The sequence below is a fragment of the Lolium perenne genome, chromosome 7 (genome assembly GCF_019359855.2).
Source record: "Lolium perenne isolate Kyuss_39 chromosome 7, Kyuss_2.0, whole genome shotgun sequence".
In the NCBI taxonomy this organism is placed as follows: Eukaryota; Viridiplantae; Streptophyta; class Magnoliopsida; order Poales; family Poaceae; genus Lolium; species Lolium perenne.
This window is the reverse complement of record NC_067250.2, coordinates 131,694,348-131,712,147: the sequence shown is the minus strand read 5'-3', so window position 1 is coordinate 131,712,147 and position 17,800 is coordinate 131,694,348. Positions and strand designations below refer to the sequence as shown.

The 17,800-nt window shown below is 46.3% G+C and overlaps 2 protein-coding genes across 2 annotated transcripts; one reads left to right on the top strand and one right to left on the bottom strand.

The window, feature by feature from the left end:
- The first annotated feature begins 800 nt into the window (after nucleotides 1–800).
- LOC139833119 (chorismate mutase 2, cytosolic-like) lies at nucleotides 801–3,094 on the top strand. Its single transcript, XM_071823288.1, has 5 exons — nucleotides 801–1,192; nucleotides 2,130–2,216; nucleotides 2,289–2,432; nucleotides 2,526–2,618; nucleotides 2,727–3,094. Exons 1-5 carry the CDS (start codon nucleotides 917–919, stop codon nucleotides 2,976–2,978), a joined length of 852 nt encoding a protein of 283 aa, XP_071679389.1. The 5' UTR covers nucleotides 801–916; the 3' UTR covers nucleotides 2,979–3,094.
- Nucleotides 3,095–3,209: 115 nt separating this feature from the next.
- On the bottom strand, nucleotides 3,210–7,610 carry LOC139833118 (uncharacterized). The gene is made up of 3 exons (XM_071823287.1): nucleotides 7,415–7,610; nucleotides 6,757–7,046; nucleotides 3,210–5,513 (listed from the first exon to the last, which is right to left on the bottom strand). The coding sequence occupies exons 1-3, from the start codon at nucleotides 7,488–7,490 to the stop codon at nucleotides 3,567–3,569; spliced, it is 2,313 nt and encodes a 770-aa protein (XP_071679388.1). The 5' UTR covers nucleotides 7,491–7,610; the 3' UTR covers nucleotides 3,210–3,566.
- Between the last annotated feature and the right edge of the window lie 10,190 nt (nucleotides 7,611–17,800).

The window sequence follows — 17,800 nt, the reverse complement described above, 5'->3', positions numbered from 1 at the left end:
ATGGGGATTTGATACATAGGCACATTCTCTTTTTGCTACAGTGGTTCTTGGAAATGTTGTGATAATTTTTAATCGTTTTGACACGCAGTAAAGACAAATGTTAAGACGATATTGCAAATGTAAAATTTTAAGAAAAATGCAAATGTACAATTTTTATGTGCATGTCAACGGGATATGATGCCATGGTCAAACGGCCCAATCTTGTATTTCAGTGGATTCAGATGGCAGGACGAGGCCGATGGGTACCACGCTCCGCCCAACCAACGGAGAGCACTGCCAAGAAGAAAGAGCTAAACCACGGTGGATAATGCACATGCCGTTAAACACTAACATGCCACTATTTTTAAATACGAAATTGTTTAATTTCATCTAATTAGGTAGGCTAGTGCTTTCGCTTCCACTAGTTCAATTTCTTGGTAGAGGGTGACAAAAAGGTCACCTAGCATAGGATCATGCATTTGCCAAATTTATCTATCTCCGAAGCTTTAAGCATCTCCTTTTTGCGGCGATGATAATCTTTATACGCTTGCAGGCAGGCGGGCTGCTGCTATGAGCTGCGCGCATATCCGTACTCCACATTTGTTCACATCATGTTTGACCTTATTATGCCTGTGGACTTCTCATCTCTGAACCTTCTTCTCTTCAGCAAGTTGCACACTCCCTTCATTCAACGCAAATTAATAAGGATAATAGTGATAATGGATCATGGAGTCACATGCACTGTGCATACTGTCCAATTCATTCTCTATAGCAATCCGTTGCCGCCCACCTATTAATTTGTTCTCCAGTCGCTCAGACGCTCACTTCTTTGACCACCCATCCAAGATATCCCTTTCGGGCAACCATAAATATCCAACATCTCTGAGCAGCTAATCATCCTGTGGGTCTTCTTCTTCTCCTTCTCTCTCTAACACCAATGGCTGCGCACTCTCTTTACAGTTATCTCCTCTTGTCCAACGCGATCACACTGCTGCTCGTGTCCCCGTGCTGCGTGGGGCTTGGGCTTGACACGGTGAGGGACTTCCTCACCAGGGAGGAGGACACCATCGTCTTCAGCCTCATCGAGAGGGCCAAGCACCCGCTGAACCTCCCGGCCTACGAGGAGCACGCGTGGTTCGGCCCCGACGGTCGCCGGCACAACGATTCCTTCGCCGAGCTCTTCGTCCGGGAGTCCGAGCAGATCCAGGCCAAGGTGCGGCCAGTCGTCCGATACGTTTCCATGACATGCATATATACATTATCCTCTGTTTGACTCTCGTATGTACTAGCGTTCGGTTCTTCTGTTAATCTGTTATACTCATTTGTCAACAGTTGTGAGTTGTCTAACATGTTTTGACCTGAGCGTATGAAAACTATGGTCAAACGTTACATGCTCCGGGGAAGGTGTTGACTGAAAACTAATACGTACTCCCTCTGCTTCACAATTTAAGTACTAGTTTATTAGGAAAGTGACTCTATTTTCAAAATAGCACTTTGACCATAGATGTTTTTTTTTCCTGGAGTAAAAGAAGTTGTTTTATGAAAAAAAAAGTATTTGTATGGATGGAAATATTCCATGATAAATATAGTAGTAGTAATATGAGTTTGATATTCTCCATGTTTGTAATTTTCTTTTAGTACATTTATGGCCAAACTTTAGAAAACTGACCGGCATAGATTCTAAAACTGACCATTATGAATCGGTTGGAGTAATTAACTTCATGCTTTTTAAAGTTTATGTGAGGTTTGTGTTGGCCATGCTTATTTAATCTCACTTCGTGCATGACCTACGGGCTAATTCCAATAACGTTCTGCTAAAATTATGCACGTTTCAGACTCAAATTTTAACTCGTGTAGTAATGTTCAGTTTAAGCATTGAGAATGTAAAAAAAAAAAATCCAAGTAAATTGGGGTGAGCCAAATATTTTTTACTTTAAGCAAAGACAAAGCAGAACTATCTTGCATTTGATTCAATTCACGCACTGTGGCAAAGCTACAACACGCGTGTTCTATTTTCTGAATGAAGTCACGTTACCATTGTGCTTATACTGCCCTTAAGCAACCACACAAATTGCGTGAATTGTGATCGAAGACATCAAAGACCGATTCATTCTCTAATTAAATCCTGCTGTTGTTTGGCGTGCCAATAGGCTGGAAGGTACCAAAGCCAGGAGGAGATCCCTTTCTTCCATTCCAGAGTGCCCTTCACACTGGCACCTCCATACAACTTCACAACCGTAAGCTCCCCATGCATCCTCCGTCTATCTGAAACCCTGATACTGATCATATGCTACTGCCATGCGATCTAGGATCTGTATCCTGGGGCAGAATCTGTTAACGTGAATGATATCATATGGGGCATATATTTCAACGAACTGCTCCCTCTACTGGCCAAGAATGGTGATGATGGCAACTACGCTGTAACTGCTGCTTCAGATCTTGCATGCCTGCAGGTGAAAAGAAATGCCACATTGTATCATGCTCTTTAAATCCATATGTGCATAATTCAGCCCAATTTTATGACAAATATCTCATCCATCTCACAGGCGCTGTCGAGGAGGATCAATTATGGGAGGTATGTCGCAGAAGTGAAGTTCAGAGGAGACCAGCAAAGATACACAGCTTTAATTGGCTCGAAGGTGCTTTGTCAATCATTTCATTGATCAGTTAAAAATGATCATGTAGTATAACTGATTTTTTTACTGTGTGATATGTGTAAGCCAAGTGTAACTTCTCGTTTTATGCAGGACAAGGATGCTCTGATGAAACTGTTGACATCAGAAGCCCAAGAGAATGTGGTGAAGAGGAGGGTAGAGAAGAAAGCCATGGTGTTAGGCCAAGATATAACTTTGGATGGACCAACTGAGACCGGTGACACGAACAGTGGTCAATCCAGTTTTAAAGTTGCACCTTCAGTAGTTTATAAACTCTATGATCAATGGGTTATCCCATTGACCAAAAATGTGGAGGTTGATTACCTGCTCCATCGTCTCGATTGAGCAACGCCTTTCTCAAGCCAGCTAACCTATTTGTTCACAGTTATTGACAGTTGTTACATATTTACATGAAGGGATAACGCAATAAGAAACATGCAGAATACCTGCATAATTGTGAAGCTCGTGATCTGTACAAAAATACCACTGCGAGTTTACATCATGCATATTAGTTTGCATTAGTGACAAAAATACCATGTTGCAGGGTCAGCATTGCCTAGGAAAGACAGTGCAAACTATATGCAAAATATGCTTTCCATTTCTCGTCTGCAAAGTACCAAATGTGAGGACATCTCAGCTCCACTCACATGATCTAAGTCTAGAACCTCTCAGGCCAACAAGTCTTATCAAACTTAGCCCCAAAATGGAAGAGGTCATACAATAACACATCACAATAATAGGAGCTCCAAAATATTGCAGAAACTGCAATCCTTTCTACTCCCTCCGTCCCCTGAAACATGGCTTAACTTTGTCTAAATTTAGATGTATCTAGATGGGACAGAGGGAGTATTTGTCTTACTTAAGTTTTGCACCATGTTCTGCAACTGTGTCCCAATGCATGCACCGAGAATTTACGATTTGTGTTCCTAACGACTAAGCTTGGGCTTGCAAGTTCCTTTCGTGCCTTCTGCCTTGAAGGTGACTCTTGAGGTCAGATTGAGATGCGCAGTCAGCATTGCAGAGGCTGCACACCCATCCTGGGACAGGTTTATGATTCTTGTACGCAAACTGGGGCGCTTTATTTTCATGCAGCTTCTCTTCAGTTCCCATGCCTTCTCCTTGGAGAGATTCTATGTTCTCTTGGTGCCTTCTGCCTCGGAAGTGGCTTCCGAGGACAGATTGAGATGTGCAATTAACATGGCAGATGGTGCACATCCATCTTGAGACAGATTTCTGGCTTTTGTCCGCAAATTCTTTCTTTTTGTGCAGATTTGCTTTAGTTCCCTTGCCTTCTCCTTGGAGAGCTTCTATATTCTCTTGGTGCCTTCTGCCTCCGAGGTGGCTAGCCAGTTCAGATTGAGATGTGCAATTAGCATTGCAGATATTGCACATCCATCTTGAGGAAGGTTTCCGGCTCATGCCCAGAACCTGGGGCTCATTCTTTTCATACAGCTTCGCTTCAGTTCCGATGCCTTCTCCCTGTAGATCTTCTATGTTTTCTTGGTGCCTTCTGCCTCTGAGGTGGCTCTCCAGGTTAGATTGAGATGTGCAATTAGCGTTGCAGATGTAGCACATCCATCTTGAGAAAGGTTTCTGGTCCATGTCTGCAAACTGGAGCTCTTTCTTTTCATACAGCTTCGCTTCAGTTCCTTTGCCTTCTCCCTGGAGAGCTTCTATGTTCTCTTGGTGCCTTCGGCCTCCGAGGTGGCTCTCCAGGTTAGATTGAGATGCGCAACTAGCATTGCAGATGTTGCACATCCATCTTGCAGAAGGTTGCTGGCTCATGTCCGCAAGCTGGGCCTCATTGTTTGCATACAGCTTCGCTTCAGTTCCCATGCCTTCTCCCTGGAGAGCTTCTATGTTCTCTTGGTGCCTTCTGCCTCTGAGATGGTTCTCCAGGTTAGATTGAGATGTACAATTAGCATTGCAGATGCTGCACATCCATCTTGAAGATGGTTCCTGGTTCATGTCCGCAAGCTGGGGCTCTTTCTTTTCATACAGCTTCACTTCAGTTCCTTTGCATTCTCCCTGGAGAGTTTCTATGTTCTCTTGGTGCCTTCTGCCTCCGAGGTGGCTCTCCAGGTTAGACTGAGATTTGCAATTAGCATTGCAGATGCTGCACATCCATCTTGGGGAAGGTTTCTGGTTCATGTCCGCAAGCTGGGATGCATTCTTTTCATACAGCTTCGCTCCAGTTCCCTTGCCTTCTCCCTGGAGAGCTTCTATGTTCTCTTGGTGCCTTCTGCCTCCGAGGTGGCTCTCCAGGTCAGATTGAGATGTGCAAGTAGATTTGCAGATGCTACACATCCATCTTGAGGAAGGTTTCTGGTTCATGTCCAGAAGCTGGGGCTCATTCTTTTCATACAGCTTCGGTTTAGTTCCCTTGACTTCTCCCTGGAGAGCTTGTACTTGGTGCCTTCTGCTTCTGAGGTGGCTATCCAGGTCAGACTGAGATGTGCAATTAGCATTGCAGATGCTGCACATCCATCGTGAGACAGGTATCTGGTTCATGTCCGCAAGCTGGGGCTCTTTCTTTTCATGCAGCTTCGCTTCAGTTCCCTTGCCTTCTCCCTGGAGAGCTTTTATGTTATCTTGGTGCCTTCTGCCTCCGAGGTGGCTCTCCAGGTCAAATTGAGATTCGCAATTAACATCGCAGATGATGCACATCCATCTTGAGACAGATTTCTGGCTCTTGTGCGCAAGCTGCAGTGCTTTCTTTTCATGCAGCTTCTCTTCAGTTCCGTTGCCTCCTCCCAGGAGAGCCGCTATGTTCTCTTGGTCACAGTAGCATTTCGTGTCACAGATGCTGCACATCAAGGACGTTCTTTCTGCAGTCCGTTTCCTCTTCATCCCAGAGATTGCGTTTTTGCACAGCTTAGACTGCTTAATGGAGTTCTTATTAGCAAGGAAAAATGACATGAATAATCTTATTACCATCTCCAACATACAAATCCGACCAGTTAAGTATGAATATATTATCACCTTTACTGGAAATATATGATATAGCAAATTTCAGTACCATGAAAGATCTGCATAGCTTAGAGTGCAATTCACCTGATGGACATATTCTAAATTTGGCTACTAGTATCTTTATTTTTTTAAAAAGATATTATATTTCAAAAAATTAAATCAGATACTCAAAACGATATGCGTGAATTTGACTCAAGTACTCTGACAGTAAGAAATGGAAAGTTGTGCTCACAATTGTGTTTTAAAGATCATGTCGATGTCCAAAAGGATAGCTTTTAGGGAACCAAAATGGATATTAAAGTATCAAGCATAACAAACTATTAAAGGCATGAAATCTACGAAACCATTGTAGCCTAGTAAGAACAACGGTAACTATTTTGGGAAAATTGCATTGTGTACCATGTAAGGGTTAAAAGTTAAAACAGAATTATAATTATGACCACATTATGCATCATAAAAGCCTTCAAAATGCAGGTCGAACCACATTCAGATATAATGATTTTGAATGTACAATATGGTGCAGTGTGATGGTTTCGAAAAATCTGGTTCAACTTGACATCTTTACAGATATATGGTCGGAGACAGAATTTACTCCTTTTAGATGAAAGGCATAAGTAGAAACACTGGGAACTATAAAAAAAAAAAGAGTATAGCATCAGTAATATATTGACCATCAAACAATTCTAGAGGCTAGTTTCTCACAAGGTCGCTATTGTACAGACAAAAGGCAAATGCCTTAAAATACAATGACTTGTATAGATCAGTCTATTGAAATCCATCAGATAAAAAATGCAAAACCAAACTAATGGATGCTTAGCGGCCATGCAGTTAGTCACATGACAGGTAATCACAAATTCAGTAGTGCTACAAGGTGGATTCGCACATGTTTAGAGAGCATAATGCATAGTAAACTGGAGTTGAGAAGAGAAAGCCTACAACTTTTGAGCTGGGATGTGGCCGGTCAAAAAAGCACAGCCAATATTTGGTAGGACAGTAGCCTGATTTTAACTTAATGTTTAACACATATGAGTTGGGAATTAAACAATCATGAAGATAGCAGCATCCCAGCTATAGAAAACAGAATTGAACATAATGATGAATAAGTCGTATAGGAGAATACAATTGGACATCTAAGAGATAAGCAGCCACTCACCCCAACGATTGGTGCATCCTCCTCGCTTGCCGCCCTGCGCCATGGCAGTTCATAAGATTCCATGATCTGATCTTTAATGTGCCGTCTCGACGTCAATGCCCCTGAAAGTGACAGGGGCACGTCGAGCGGCTCCCGATGCGTTGAAGAGGATGCGCCACCACCGTACAAGCTGAGTTCACGCTGGAACTTGGCCTCCAGCTTCCACCTCTCGGCAAGTTCGGCCAGAATGACTTGCTCGCGAATGCCCTCGTGAAAGAGCTCCAGGCGGAGTTCGTCTATCGTCATGTGTGCTGCATCCCCAACGCGACAGCTGTTAATTTCTTCAATACACTGAACTTTTTAACTACTACGTACTATAAATCTCTAACCCCCCACACATTATTAATTGCACAGATGGATCCAAACATGTCCCCCTTTTTCCGACCTCGATCTTGACCGACAAAAATCCTTTTTAATTAAATAATCAAAATCGGTTTAGGCCCCAAAGACGAGGAGCTGTTCTTCCGTACTACTCTATCTAAGAAAAGGAGCGAAGAATGAAAGTAATGCCTAACAGAAAGGTTAAGATCCCCTTTCTTCTGAGAACAAGAATAATCTGCTGGTTCCAAGTTCCAGCCGCGCAGACGAAGACAGAGAACTAGTTCCAGATTTCCGTTACCGTCCGGAGAAGGGATGCGCATGCCGTAGATGTCGTCGGCGTCGGCACCAGCGGCGGCTCGGCGGGCGAAATCCATGGCTGGCGACAATGGTGTTGGCCTTTGGGATTTTATAAGAGGGAAGTGTGTTTCTCTCTCTCCGCCTAGTAGACGGAGAGATAGACGGCGCACGCCGGTTTCCCGTTTCCTCTTCTCGGCTTTGATCCCCGCGCCTTCCCTGACCCCTCGTTCGTTGCTTTGGTAACTGCGAAAGCATAGTTTGGAAGATCTAATTTGGCTGCTTGTAGTGTAAAGATATATTTTTAAATGTTAAAAAATTCTGACACAAAATTATGTACGTGCATCAAGACATTCTACGTTTCCACACAAGTTTTTTCGAAAAGAGAAAATTTTATTTACCTAAAAAAAGATAACTTTGATGCTATAACATGACTATTCACGAAATATTTTTGTATCTTTTATACACAAATCATAAAAATACCTTTTCCCGATAACTTATGTGCGAACATAGAATGTCAAGATGTTTTAAACTTTTTAATATTTTTAAATTTTATTTTTTATGCATTTTTCACAGTAAGTTCATATGCACCTATGAGCCAAAAACACCACCTCTCTTAATTTGGCCTTTCCAATCAAAAAAATCCGGTGTTGTACTCCCTCCTTCGCCAAAATATAATATGACCCATATAGATTTTTGTCAAAATTAAACTTTTCAAGTTTGATTAACTATATATAAAAAATGTGTCAACATTTGTAATCTCAAACCAATATTGTTAGAGCATCTCCACCGTCGCCCCAATAGTTCTATGAGGATCCATCGTTGTTTTTGGGCCACACGTGCTTCGAAGTTAGCTAAATGATTTAAAGCCCAAAGGAATAGCCAACAACCCCGTGCTGGGCCATATGCTCGGGGTGGGAATCGAGCACGCCGGCACTCACACCACGTTGGATTTCGCACCACGGGTCCCGCCTAGTAGCCACACACAACAAAACTCCTACAACTATTCACATGCATTCCTCCTCTCTCCCGGCGCTCCATTCTCTCACCCGTTGGTCCAGTTCCCACCCGCCTCTCCAGTTCGCACCGAGAGCATGCTCTCGCCCTCACCACCACCGCTTAAGGCATTCCTTCGAAAAAGAAGGCAACTGCATCGGGAAAGGTGCTAGCGAAGCCACGCAAGGCCCCCCTAGAGGATAAGCCGACAAGCATGTCAAAGGAAGAGTGGCAGGAGCATCGTAACCGGTGCGCCATCATCACAACGGACCAAAAGCGACGTCGCTGCCTCAACCTAGGAGGCGTGCCATCCGAAGGCGTGAGCGGTAATTTCTGCGTCGTCGGAAGCAATCGTGGGGGCCAAGCCAACGGCTTTAGAAGGAGCAAATTGCCGTCATCTCCAGGCTTCTTCACCGAGCCGCCTCTATCGAAGATGCACTTCACCCTCGAGTTCGGCAACAACGCTTGTGCCGACAATCCCACCTCCAGGTTCACACCTGTGATGGCGCTGCGATGTGAGGGTTTTCACCTTGACCTCAATAGTGAAAGTATAGAGATGGTAAACCTAGAGGGGGGTGAATAGGTTTCTACAGATTTTAATTCTTTCTTTGCAATATTAGGCTTTGCGGAATATAAAGGTGAGCCTAATGCAAACTAGGTGAAGCAACCTATATGAGGATACAACTAACTCAAGCACGAAGGCTCTCACAGGCAGTTAAATCACAAGTAAGGAGTTCGGTTAGAGATAACCGATAGCACGCGGAGACGAGGATGTATTCCCGTGTTCCCTTCCTTTGCAAGAAGGTACGTCACGTTTGGAGGGGTGGAGGTCCCACGAAGGATTCCCCACGCCACGAAAGCTCACCCTATTCTCCGGAGCCTATCCCACGAAGGAATAGCTCACTCACTTGTGGTAGACATTGAGGTAGCCTCCAAACCTTCACAATCTTGCCCGGAGCAAATCCACAGCCCGGATGCTTCGGAACTCCTCTTGCCCACCTAGGGTTTCCAAGGAACCCTAGGAAGCAAGCTTCTCGATGAATACAAGGGGGATGAGATTTGGCTTGGTAGAACAGTAGATCGGGTCCTCCTCTAACGTTTCCCCGGAGGGATTTGAGTTTGGGTGGAGGAGGAGGGAGGTCTGAGGCTTTTGGTGTTTCTAGTAATGGAGCATGAGAGAGAGAGCTCAAGAACAGCTTGTAGTGTAGTGCCTAACTGTTCAGAGGTAGGAGAAGGGCTATTTATAGTGTTCTTCGAAATATGGCCGTTGGTCACTTGCCACCTCATCTTTTCTCCCGACAAACCCGGTCAACCGGACCACAGACCGGATCGTCCGGTGCAGAGGCCGGTCGGACCGGATCAGGGACCGGACCAGCCGGTCCAAACCGGACGGCAGGCCGGACCCCGACCGGGGTCCACTTTGCGACATCCAGGAGCTCCTCCGGTTGGCGCCCGGTTGGCGCCCGGTCGACCGGACGGCACGTCGGGCCCGCCGGTCTGTAGGTCGGCTGACCGGATCAGTTAGGCGCACGTTTGGCGCCCGGTTGACCGGACTGCGCGCCGGACTGGCCGGTTGAGAGGCCGGCTGACCGAGCGGCAAACCGGATTTCATTTGTAGACCCCTTTTCGATTGTTGTTGAAGTGGGGGTCTCCTTTAGCCTTCTCGTTCCTTTGATACACCATTTATGCCTCTTTGCCTAATACCTGAGATTATCCTTATAAACGTATTAGGTCAAATACTCTAGCACAGTGTCATTGTTACCAAAATATTGGATAAGGGTAAAATACCCTTACAATCTCCCCCTTTTTGGTATACGATGACAAACCGAGCTAGAGTCACATATAGATATTATGATAAGCTCTAAACCTTGATTCCATATAAGATATTACGACAACTCCCCCATAATGTGTGCACTTGGAGAATTTGCGTTTGGCTGCAAAGTGCACCATTTGTGGAATATGAGAAGCTCCCCCAATATCTTTAGGAAACAAGCATGGTATGGACAAGTATATCAAGATATATAAGCATAAAGCATGATTATCCTAATAGAGTGATTAAGCATACAAATAGTCGTCCATACACGAATTATTCGAAGTAGCAAATGGTTCTTGAGAAATCAAAGCAAATAAGCACAAGCCATATAAGATTCAAATAAAGCAACACCCATGGCTTGTGACAATCAAAGAACCATGTGGTCCTAGACTCTACTCTCTTCTCCTCCTTTGGCATCGGAACACCAAAAAGGCGAAGAAAAGAGGAGAGATGCTAGCGCACCCATCAATAGAACTCATGCCCAGCGGAGTAGGAGCTCTCGCCATCATCACGCGCATCCGCATCACCTTCATCCTCGTCACCATCATCATCAGTAGGAGTAGGAGCACGAGCAGACCGAGGAGGAGGGCCACCATGACCATACATGGATAGGTCGAAGTTCTGGAGCATCTCATCAGTAATGGGAGGCATCTCCCAAGCAGGTGCAACCACAGGCTCCATCTCATGGCCAGAAGGATGAACAGGGACATTCCGTGCAGTCATGAACTCAGTCTGTCTCCTCCGTGTCTCCTGGTACAAAGCAAGACTCTGATGTGCAACATCATTGGTATTCTTGCACATTTGCCACATGCTAGAGAAGAAGTGAGCGGCACCATGCTGGGGGCGCCGAGAGTAGCTGGAGCTCGCTGCAGGATCATGGTGTTCCTTGGTCCGGCGCTCAGTGGAGGGCATCATGGAAGGGACGTCCTGGCGATCATCCTGAGTGGGAAACCTGAATGGTTCCATGATGACTCTTTCATCAAATGTGTTGAGGGGAGGAGGAACAATGTAGTTGATGAGCCGCTGAACATACTGAGCATAGTTGGGAGTCATACGACTGATACGTCTCCGACGTATCGATAATTTCTTATGTTCCATGCCACATTATTGATGATATCTACATGTTTTATGCATACTTTACATCATATTAATGCATTTTCCGGCACTAACCTATTAACGAGATGCGAAAGAGCCGATTCTTTGTTTTACTGCTGTTTTGGTTTCAGAAATCCTAGTAAGGAAATATTCTCGGAATCGGACGAAATCAATGCCTAGGGGCCTATTTTCACACGAAGCTTCCAGAAGACCGAAGAGTCAACGAAGTGGGGTCACGAGGTGGCCAGGAGGTAGGGCAGCGCGGCCCAGGTCTTGGCCGCGCCGACCTGTCTCCTGGGCCCCTCGCGACGCCCCTTGACCTGCCCTTCCGCCTATAAATAGCCTTCGTCACGAAACCCCAGTCTGAGAGCCACGCATACGGAAAACCTTCCAGAGACGCCGCCGCCGCCAATCCCATCTCGGGGGATTCAGGAGATCGCCTCCGGCACCCTGCCGGAGAGGGGATTCATCTCCCGGAGGACTCTACACCGCCATGGTCGCCTCCGGAGTGATGAGTGAGTAGTTCACCCCTAGACTATGGGTCCATAGCAGTAGCTAGATGGTTGTCTTCTCCTCATTATGCTTCATTGTCGGATCTTGTGAGCTGCCTAACATGATCAAGATCATCTATCTGTAATGCTATATGTTGTGTTTGTTGGGATCCGATGGATAGAGAATACTATGTTATGTTGATTATCAATTTATATCTATGTGTTGTTTATGATCTTGCATGCTCTCTGTTATTAGTAGAGGCTCTGGCCAAGTTTTTACTCTTAACTCCAAGAGGGGGTATTTATGCTCGATAGTGGGTTCATGTCTCCGTGAATCTGGGGGAGTGACAGAAACCTCTAAGGTTATGGATGTACTGTTGCCACTAGGGTTAAAACATTGATGCTATGTCCGAGGATGTAGTTATTGATTACATTACGCACCATACTTAATGCAATTGTCTGTTGTTTTCAACTTAATACTGGAAGGGGTTCGGATGATAACCTGAAGGTGGACTTTTTAGGCATAGATGCATGCTGGATAGCGGTCTATGTACATTGTCGTAATGCCCAATTAAATCTCACAATACTCATCATATCATGTATGTGCATGGTCATACCCTCTCTATTTGTCAATTGCCCAACTGTAATTTGTTCACCCAACATGCTATTTATCTTATGGGAGAGACATCACTAGTGAACTGTGGACCCCGGTCCATTCTTTACATCTGAAATACAATCTACTGCAATTGTTCTACTATTCTCTGCAAACAATCATTATCCACACTATACATCTAATCCTTTGTTACAGCAAGCCGGTAAGATTGACAACCTCACTGTTTCGTTGGGGCAAAGTACTTGGTTTGTGTTGTGCAGGTTCCACGTTGGCGCCGGAATCCCTAGTGTTGCGCCGCACTACATCTCGCCGCCATCAACCTTCAACGTGCTTCTTGGCTCCTACTGGTTCGATTAAACCTTGGTTTCATACTGAGGGAAAACTTGCCGCTGTACGCATCACACCTTCCTCTTGGGGTTCCCAACGGTCGCGTGCTGTACGCGTATCAAGACTATTTTCTGGCGCCGTTGCCGGGGAGATCAAGACACGCTGCAAGGGGAGTCTCCACATCCCAATTTCTTTACTTTGTTTTTGTCTTGCTTTATTTTATTTAGTACTTTGTTTGCTGCACTAAATCAAAACACAAAAAAATTAGTTGCTAGTTTTACTTTATTTGCTATCTTGTTTGCTATATCAAAAACACAAAAAAATTAGTTACTTGCATTTACTTTATCTAGTTTGCTTTATTTACTGTTGCTAAAATGGGTACTCCTGAAAATACTAAGTTGTGTGACTTCACAACCACAAATAATAATGATTTCTTATGCACACCTATTGCTCCACCTGCTACTACAGCAGAATTCTTTGAAATTAAACCTGCTTTACTAAATCTTGTTATGCGAGAGCAATTTTCTGGTGTTAGTTCTGATGATGCTGCTGCCCATCTTAATAATTTTGTTGAACTATGTGAAATGCAAAAGTATAAGGATGTAGATGGTGACATTATAAAATTAAAATTGTTCCCTTTCTCATTAAGAGGAAGAGTTAAAGATTGGTTGCTATCTCTGCCTAAGAATAGTATTGATTCATGGACTAAATGCAAGGATGCTTTTATTGGTAGATATTATCCCCCTGCTAAAATTATATCTTTGAGGAGTTGTTATCACCAGAATTTGACCGGATCAGAGGTGGGCCATGATTAAGATGGGCTTGAAGAATATACATGGAAGATATACATGAGTCGGCCTTGTACACGAAGTTTGGGCTAGTTTGCCCGTGTATCTGTAAATATAGTAGGATACGTGTCGGTTAGGTAGAATTTGGCTCGTACACGGTTGGAATTATTCCCACGTTAGAAAGTCTACGGACTATAAATATGTATCTAGGGTTATTGAGAAAAACAACAATCACGTTCACAACAAACCAATCTAGGCGCATCGCCAACCCCTTATTTCGAGGGTTTCTTCCGGGTAAGCATCATGCTGCCTAGGCCGCATCTTGCGATCTAGGCAGTATACGTTTATTCATTGTTCATGCGTTGCTCGTACTGAAGCCTTGTTGATGGCGAGCAACGTAGTTATCGTAGATGTGCTAGGGTTAGCATTGTTTTACCTTTATACATGCTTTGATCCATGCTATCCCTAGACATCTAGCCGCTTTTACGCCTATCTTAGGTGTAAGGGCGGCACCTTGCTTGATCCGTGTTTAGTAGATCCGATCTGTTATGATTGCTCCTTGTTCTTCAAGGATTAGTTTAATATCTGCATAGTTAGGCCTTGCAAACGGGTTGAAGGATCCAGTAGCACGTAGGGTGTAGTTTGCTAGCCCTAGATAAGATGTTCCGGGAATCAACTCCATGTTGGTTTTTAGGCCTTATCTAGGGCTGGTTTATTATCATCTTGCGTGGCTGCCAGGCTCAATCACGTGTAGGATGTTCCGATTATGCGGTGAAAACCCTAAATCGTCGTAGGTCGTTTTAGCTTTATACTGATCAAGCAGGACCACCATGTGATCGTAGACCTCATACGAATCATGGGTGGATCGGCTCCTTGAGCCGATTCACAGGACAACCTGAGAGCCGATCGAGGCTCGTATTTAATGTTTACGTATATGCCATGCAGGAAACTAAGCGAAGCAAATCCATCACCTTCCTGGCCAGGTATAGGTCAGGTGGAACGCCCTTGCACCAGCATCGGGACGTGCGTGCCGGAGCTTTGCGGGCCGTCGCACGAGGGACCAGGACCAGCCGCAGTTCTGGGAGCCTCCCGGCTCTACGTGTTGCCCGTCGCTACTCGCCGGTGGGTTTCGGACGCCAACACATTCTGGCACGCCCGGTGGGACAGTCTTCGACATCAACGGCATCGCCATCTGCATGCGAGATGGCGGAAGATCGATCACGTACGAGGATCGGCCGAGGAGCTCAAGAAGAAGTATGACGATGTCAAAGCTATCTTCGAAGCCGACCTCATCGGCTCTTTCCAGAGGACCCGCTCACATGGCATCAGGTGGAAAGGGTTCTCACCTGAAGGCGCGCTCTATGGAGTGGACCTGTCTACCCCTTCAGAAGAACGCACCAGGTCTCTGCGTCAGAAGGTTAATCACATGGTAGCTCATTCGCTACACCGCCATTCTGAGAGCCTGGTGAACGCTTTGGAGCGTGTCGCGCTTCGGGTGATCCAGGAAATCATGAGACAACAGTACTCTCCGTCAGGACCTGCGCTAGGGACTCACCAAGGAGAGATACCACTCCAGACCCGACCACCGCTGCCGTTCGCGCTGGCAGCACCAGAAGTGCCGAGTTCACTGGCATTCATCGTCTACAAGATCGATGGTGATCCTAGTGATTACCAGTTCTTGTATGAAGCACCTAAGGAGATCCCGCACGGATACACGTGCACTTATGTGCCGCATCGCAAGAGTGGCGGGCACTCACGAACCGATGCACGCAGAGGATTTGCAGAACAGCGGGAGGAGGGCTTCGGATCGAGATCTTGAGAAGCGAGAGTGGCTAGCTAAGTATGCCACTCCAACAAACCTCCAAAGCTCAACTCCTGCAGCTAGCTCAGATCTTGAGAAGCAAGCGTGGCTAGCTAAGTATGCCACTCCAGCGAATCTTCAGAGCTCGACTCCTGCAGCTAGCACCGCGGATCAGATCAGTACAATCTTGAGAGACCAGTTCGGCATGGTACCGAAAAGGAGGGCAATCGGCTATTTCAAGCCGTACCCCAACGAGTACGATTTGATCCCACTACCACCCAAATATCGGCTCCCTGAATTCTCCAAGTTTAGTGGGTTAGATGGCTCCAGTTCAATCGAGCATGTGAGCCGATATTTGGGCGCAGTCGGGTGAGCACGATCTCAGCATCAGATGCACTACGCGTGAGGTTCTTCGCACAGTCCCTCACAGGATCGGCTTTCGGGTGGTACACCTCATTGCCACCAGATTCAATCCGGACTTGGAAGCAGATGGAAGAGCAGTTCCACATGCAGTATCACTCAGAGGCTTCCGAGGCTGGCATTGCCGATCTAGCACAAGTACGGCGAGCGTGGAGAAGCAGTGTCGAGAATACATCCAGCGCTTCAGGGCCATCAGGAACCGATGCTATTCGGCTCGTTTGATCGAAAAGAAGCGATCGAGCTGGTGGTGGTGGGTCTTGCATCGCCGATCAAGGATATGGCTTCCCAAGCGATCGCTTCATCGGCGCATATGGTTCGAAACTGACATTATATGAACAGCGCCACCCATAGTTGTACCAGGACAAGTTCAAGCGTGCGGTAGTCTGGTTGAGGCAGACAAGAGGAAGGTGAAGGCTCTGCAGGAGATCAAGAGGTAGCAGTGGCTGAATGGACTCGGGGGGCAAGCCCCGTGTCCTGCAAGTGGGTCAAGCCACAAGGTCCTCCAAGAGGGTTTGACTTCGACGTGACCAAAGCTGAGCAAATTTTTGACCTCTTGCTCAAGGAGAAGCAGCTAAAGTTACCCGAAGGCCACAAATTCCCTACGGTGCAAGAGCTGAACGGTAAGCCATATTGCAAGTGGCATAACACGATCACCCATACCACCAACGACCATGCGGTGTGGCGTCGGCCAGATCCAAATGGCGATAGAACAAGGGCGTCTAATTTTCAGCCGATCGCCATGAAAGTCGACACGCACCCCTTCCCCGCCGTTAACATGGTGGAGTACGCTTACCCGGGAGGTGCTGTGCAGGTTTTTCGTTCAGCATTAACATGGTAGGACCTGCGCACCACCCCGGTAAGGACGAGACGAGGGAGCAGCCGCTCTCGTGGCAAGGACAAAGAGGAGGCCGTTCCACGCGATCGGTTCCGACACGATGGCAAGCGTTACATCACAGAGGGAGAAGTGAAGAATGTGCGATATCAACGACCTCTCTCTGATCACCTCCTCAACAAATATGTGAGTCAGTACGACCAACGCCGACGATACAACGACGACGACGAAAGAGATCGTCTGGCTAGCAGGGACGCCAGGAGACATCGTCGGTATGATCGAGACGAGGAAAGATGTGAGCGCCATGCCAAGGAGAAGTCAAGAGAGCAGGACGACGTGGACGAGCACTGGACTGTCCCTTCTTCAAACACCTTGCTGGGATTCGGGGAATGAGCCGATTGCCCACAATCGGCAATCGCCCGTAATGTAGACAGAAGAAGAAGGGCACGGGAGACGTGTCAGTGTTCAAACGTTTAGGACCTCTCCCATCTCGGAACAAGCAAGCTGAGTCTTCTCGGGTGGAAGATCTCGAGGAATTAGAAGACGAAGAAGAAGAAGAAGAAGAAGATAAATACCACCGTCCAAGGTGGTGCCCTGATGGACTCAGCCATTCCCAAAAGCGTAGAGTTCAGCGGCTACGTTGCTTGGAGGAAGCCGAAAGGTTATACCTGCATACGTTGAGGAAAGCGCGGCCTGATCTGGCCGCGAAAATTCAGCGAACTCTGGACGAGGAGGGTCGACCACAGAAGAAAGAGTGGCGCCCCAAACAGAAGAAAGCCGATGATGAGACATCGGCTGGCACAAACATGGTGTTCATCCTTCCAGCGGAGTTTTGTGCTCCTGGAACCGAAGAGGCACTGTGGCACAACTCTGATCGCGGCCCAAGGCCGGTTATCTTTGAGAAGCCACGAGAAAGAAGTTACAGACACCTGAAGGCCCTGTACTTACGAGGTTATATCAATGGGCAGCCGGTCAACAAGATGCTGGTCGACACCGGAGCGGTGATGTCTACGCCCCCTCCTTTTCCTGTAGACAGTGTTGGGCCTCCAAGAGCAGAGGTTTGTAGAACAGCAGCAAGTTTTCCCTTAAGTGGATCACCCAACGTTTATCGAACTCAGGGAGGAAGAGGTCAAAGATATCCCTCTCATGCAACCCTGCAACCACAAAGCAAGAAGTCTCTTGTGTTCCCAACACACCTAATAGGTGCACTAGTT

Excerpts from the sequence above, each read along its gene's own strand:
- LOC139833118 (XM_071823287.1), bottom strand. The coding sequence starts at position 7,490 with ATGGATTTCGCCCGCCGAGCCGCCGCTGGTGCCGACGCCGACGACATC. Across the intron at positions 7,047-7,414 it reads GCGCATCCCTTCTCCGGACG|CACACATGACGATAGACGAA; the intron begins GTAACGGAAATC and ends TTGGGGATGCAG. Across the intron at positions 5,514-6,756 it reads AGGATGCACCAATCGTTGGG|TCTAAGCTGTGCAAAAACGC; the intron begins GTGAGTGGCTGC and ends TCCATTAAGCAG.
- LOC139833119 (XM_071823288.1), top strand. The coding sequence starts at position 917 with ATGGCTGCGCACTCTCTTTACAGTTATCTCCTCTTGTCCAACGCGATC. Across the intron at positions 2,217-2,288 it reads CTCCATACAACTTCACAACC|GATCTGTATCCTGGGGCAGA; the intron begins GTAAGCTCCCCA and ends CATGCGATCTAG. Across the intron at positions 2,433-2,525 it reads CAGATCTTGCATGCCTGCAG|GCGCTGTCGAGGAGGATCAA; the intron begins GTGAAAAGAAAT and ends TCCATCTCACAG.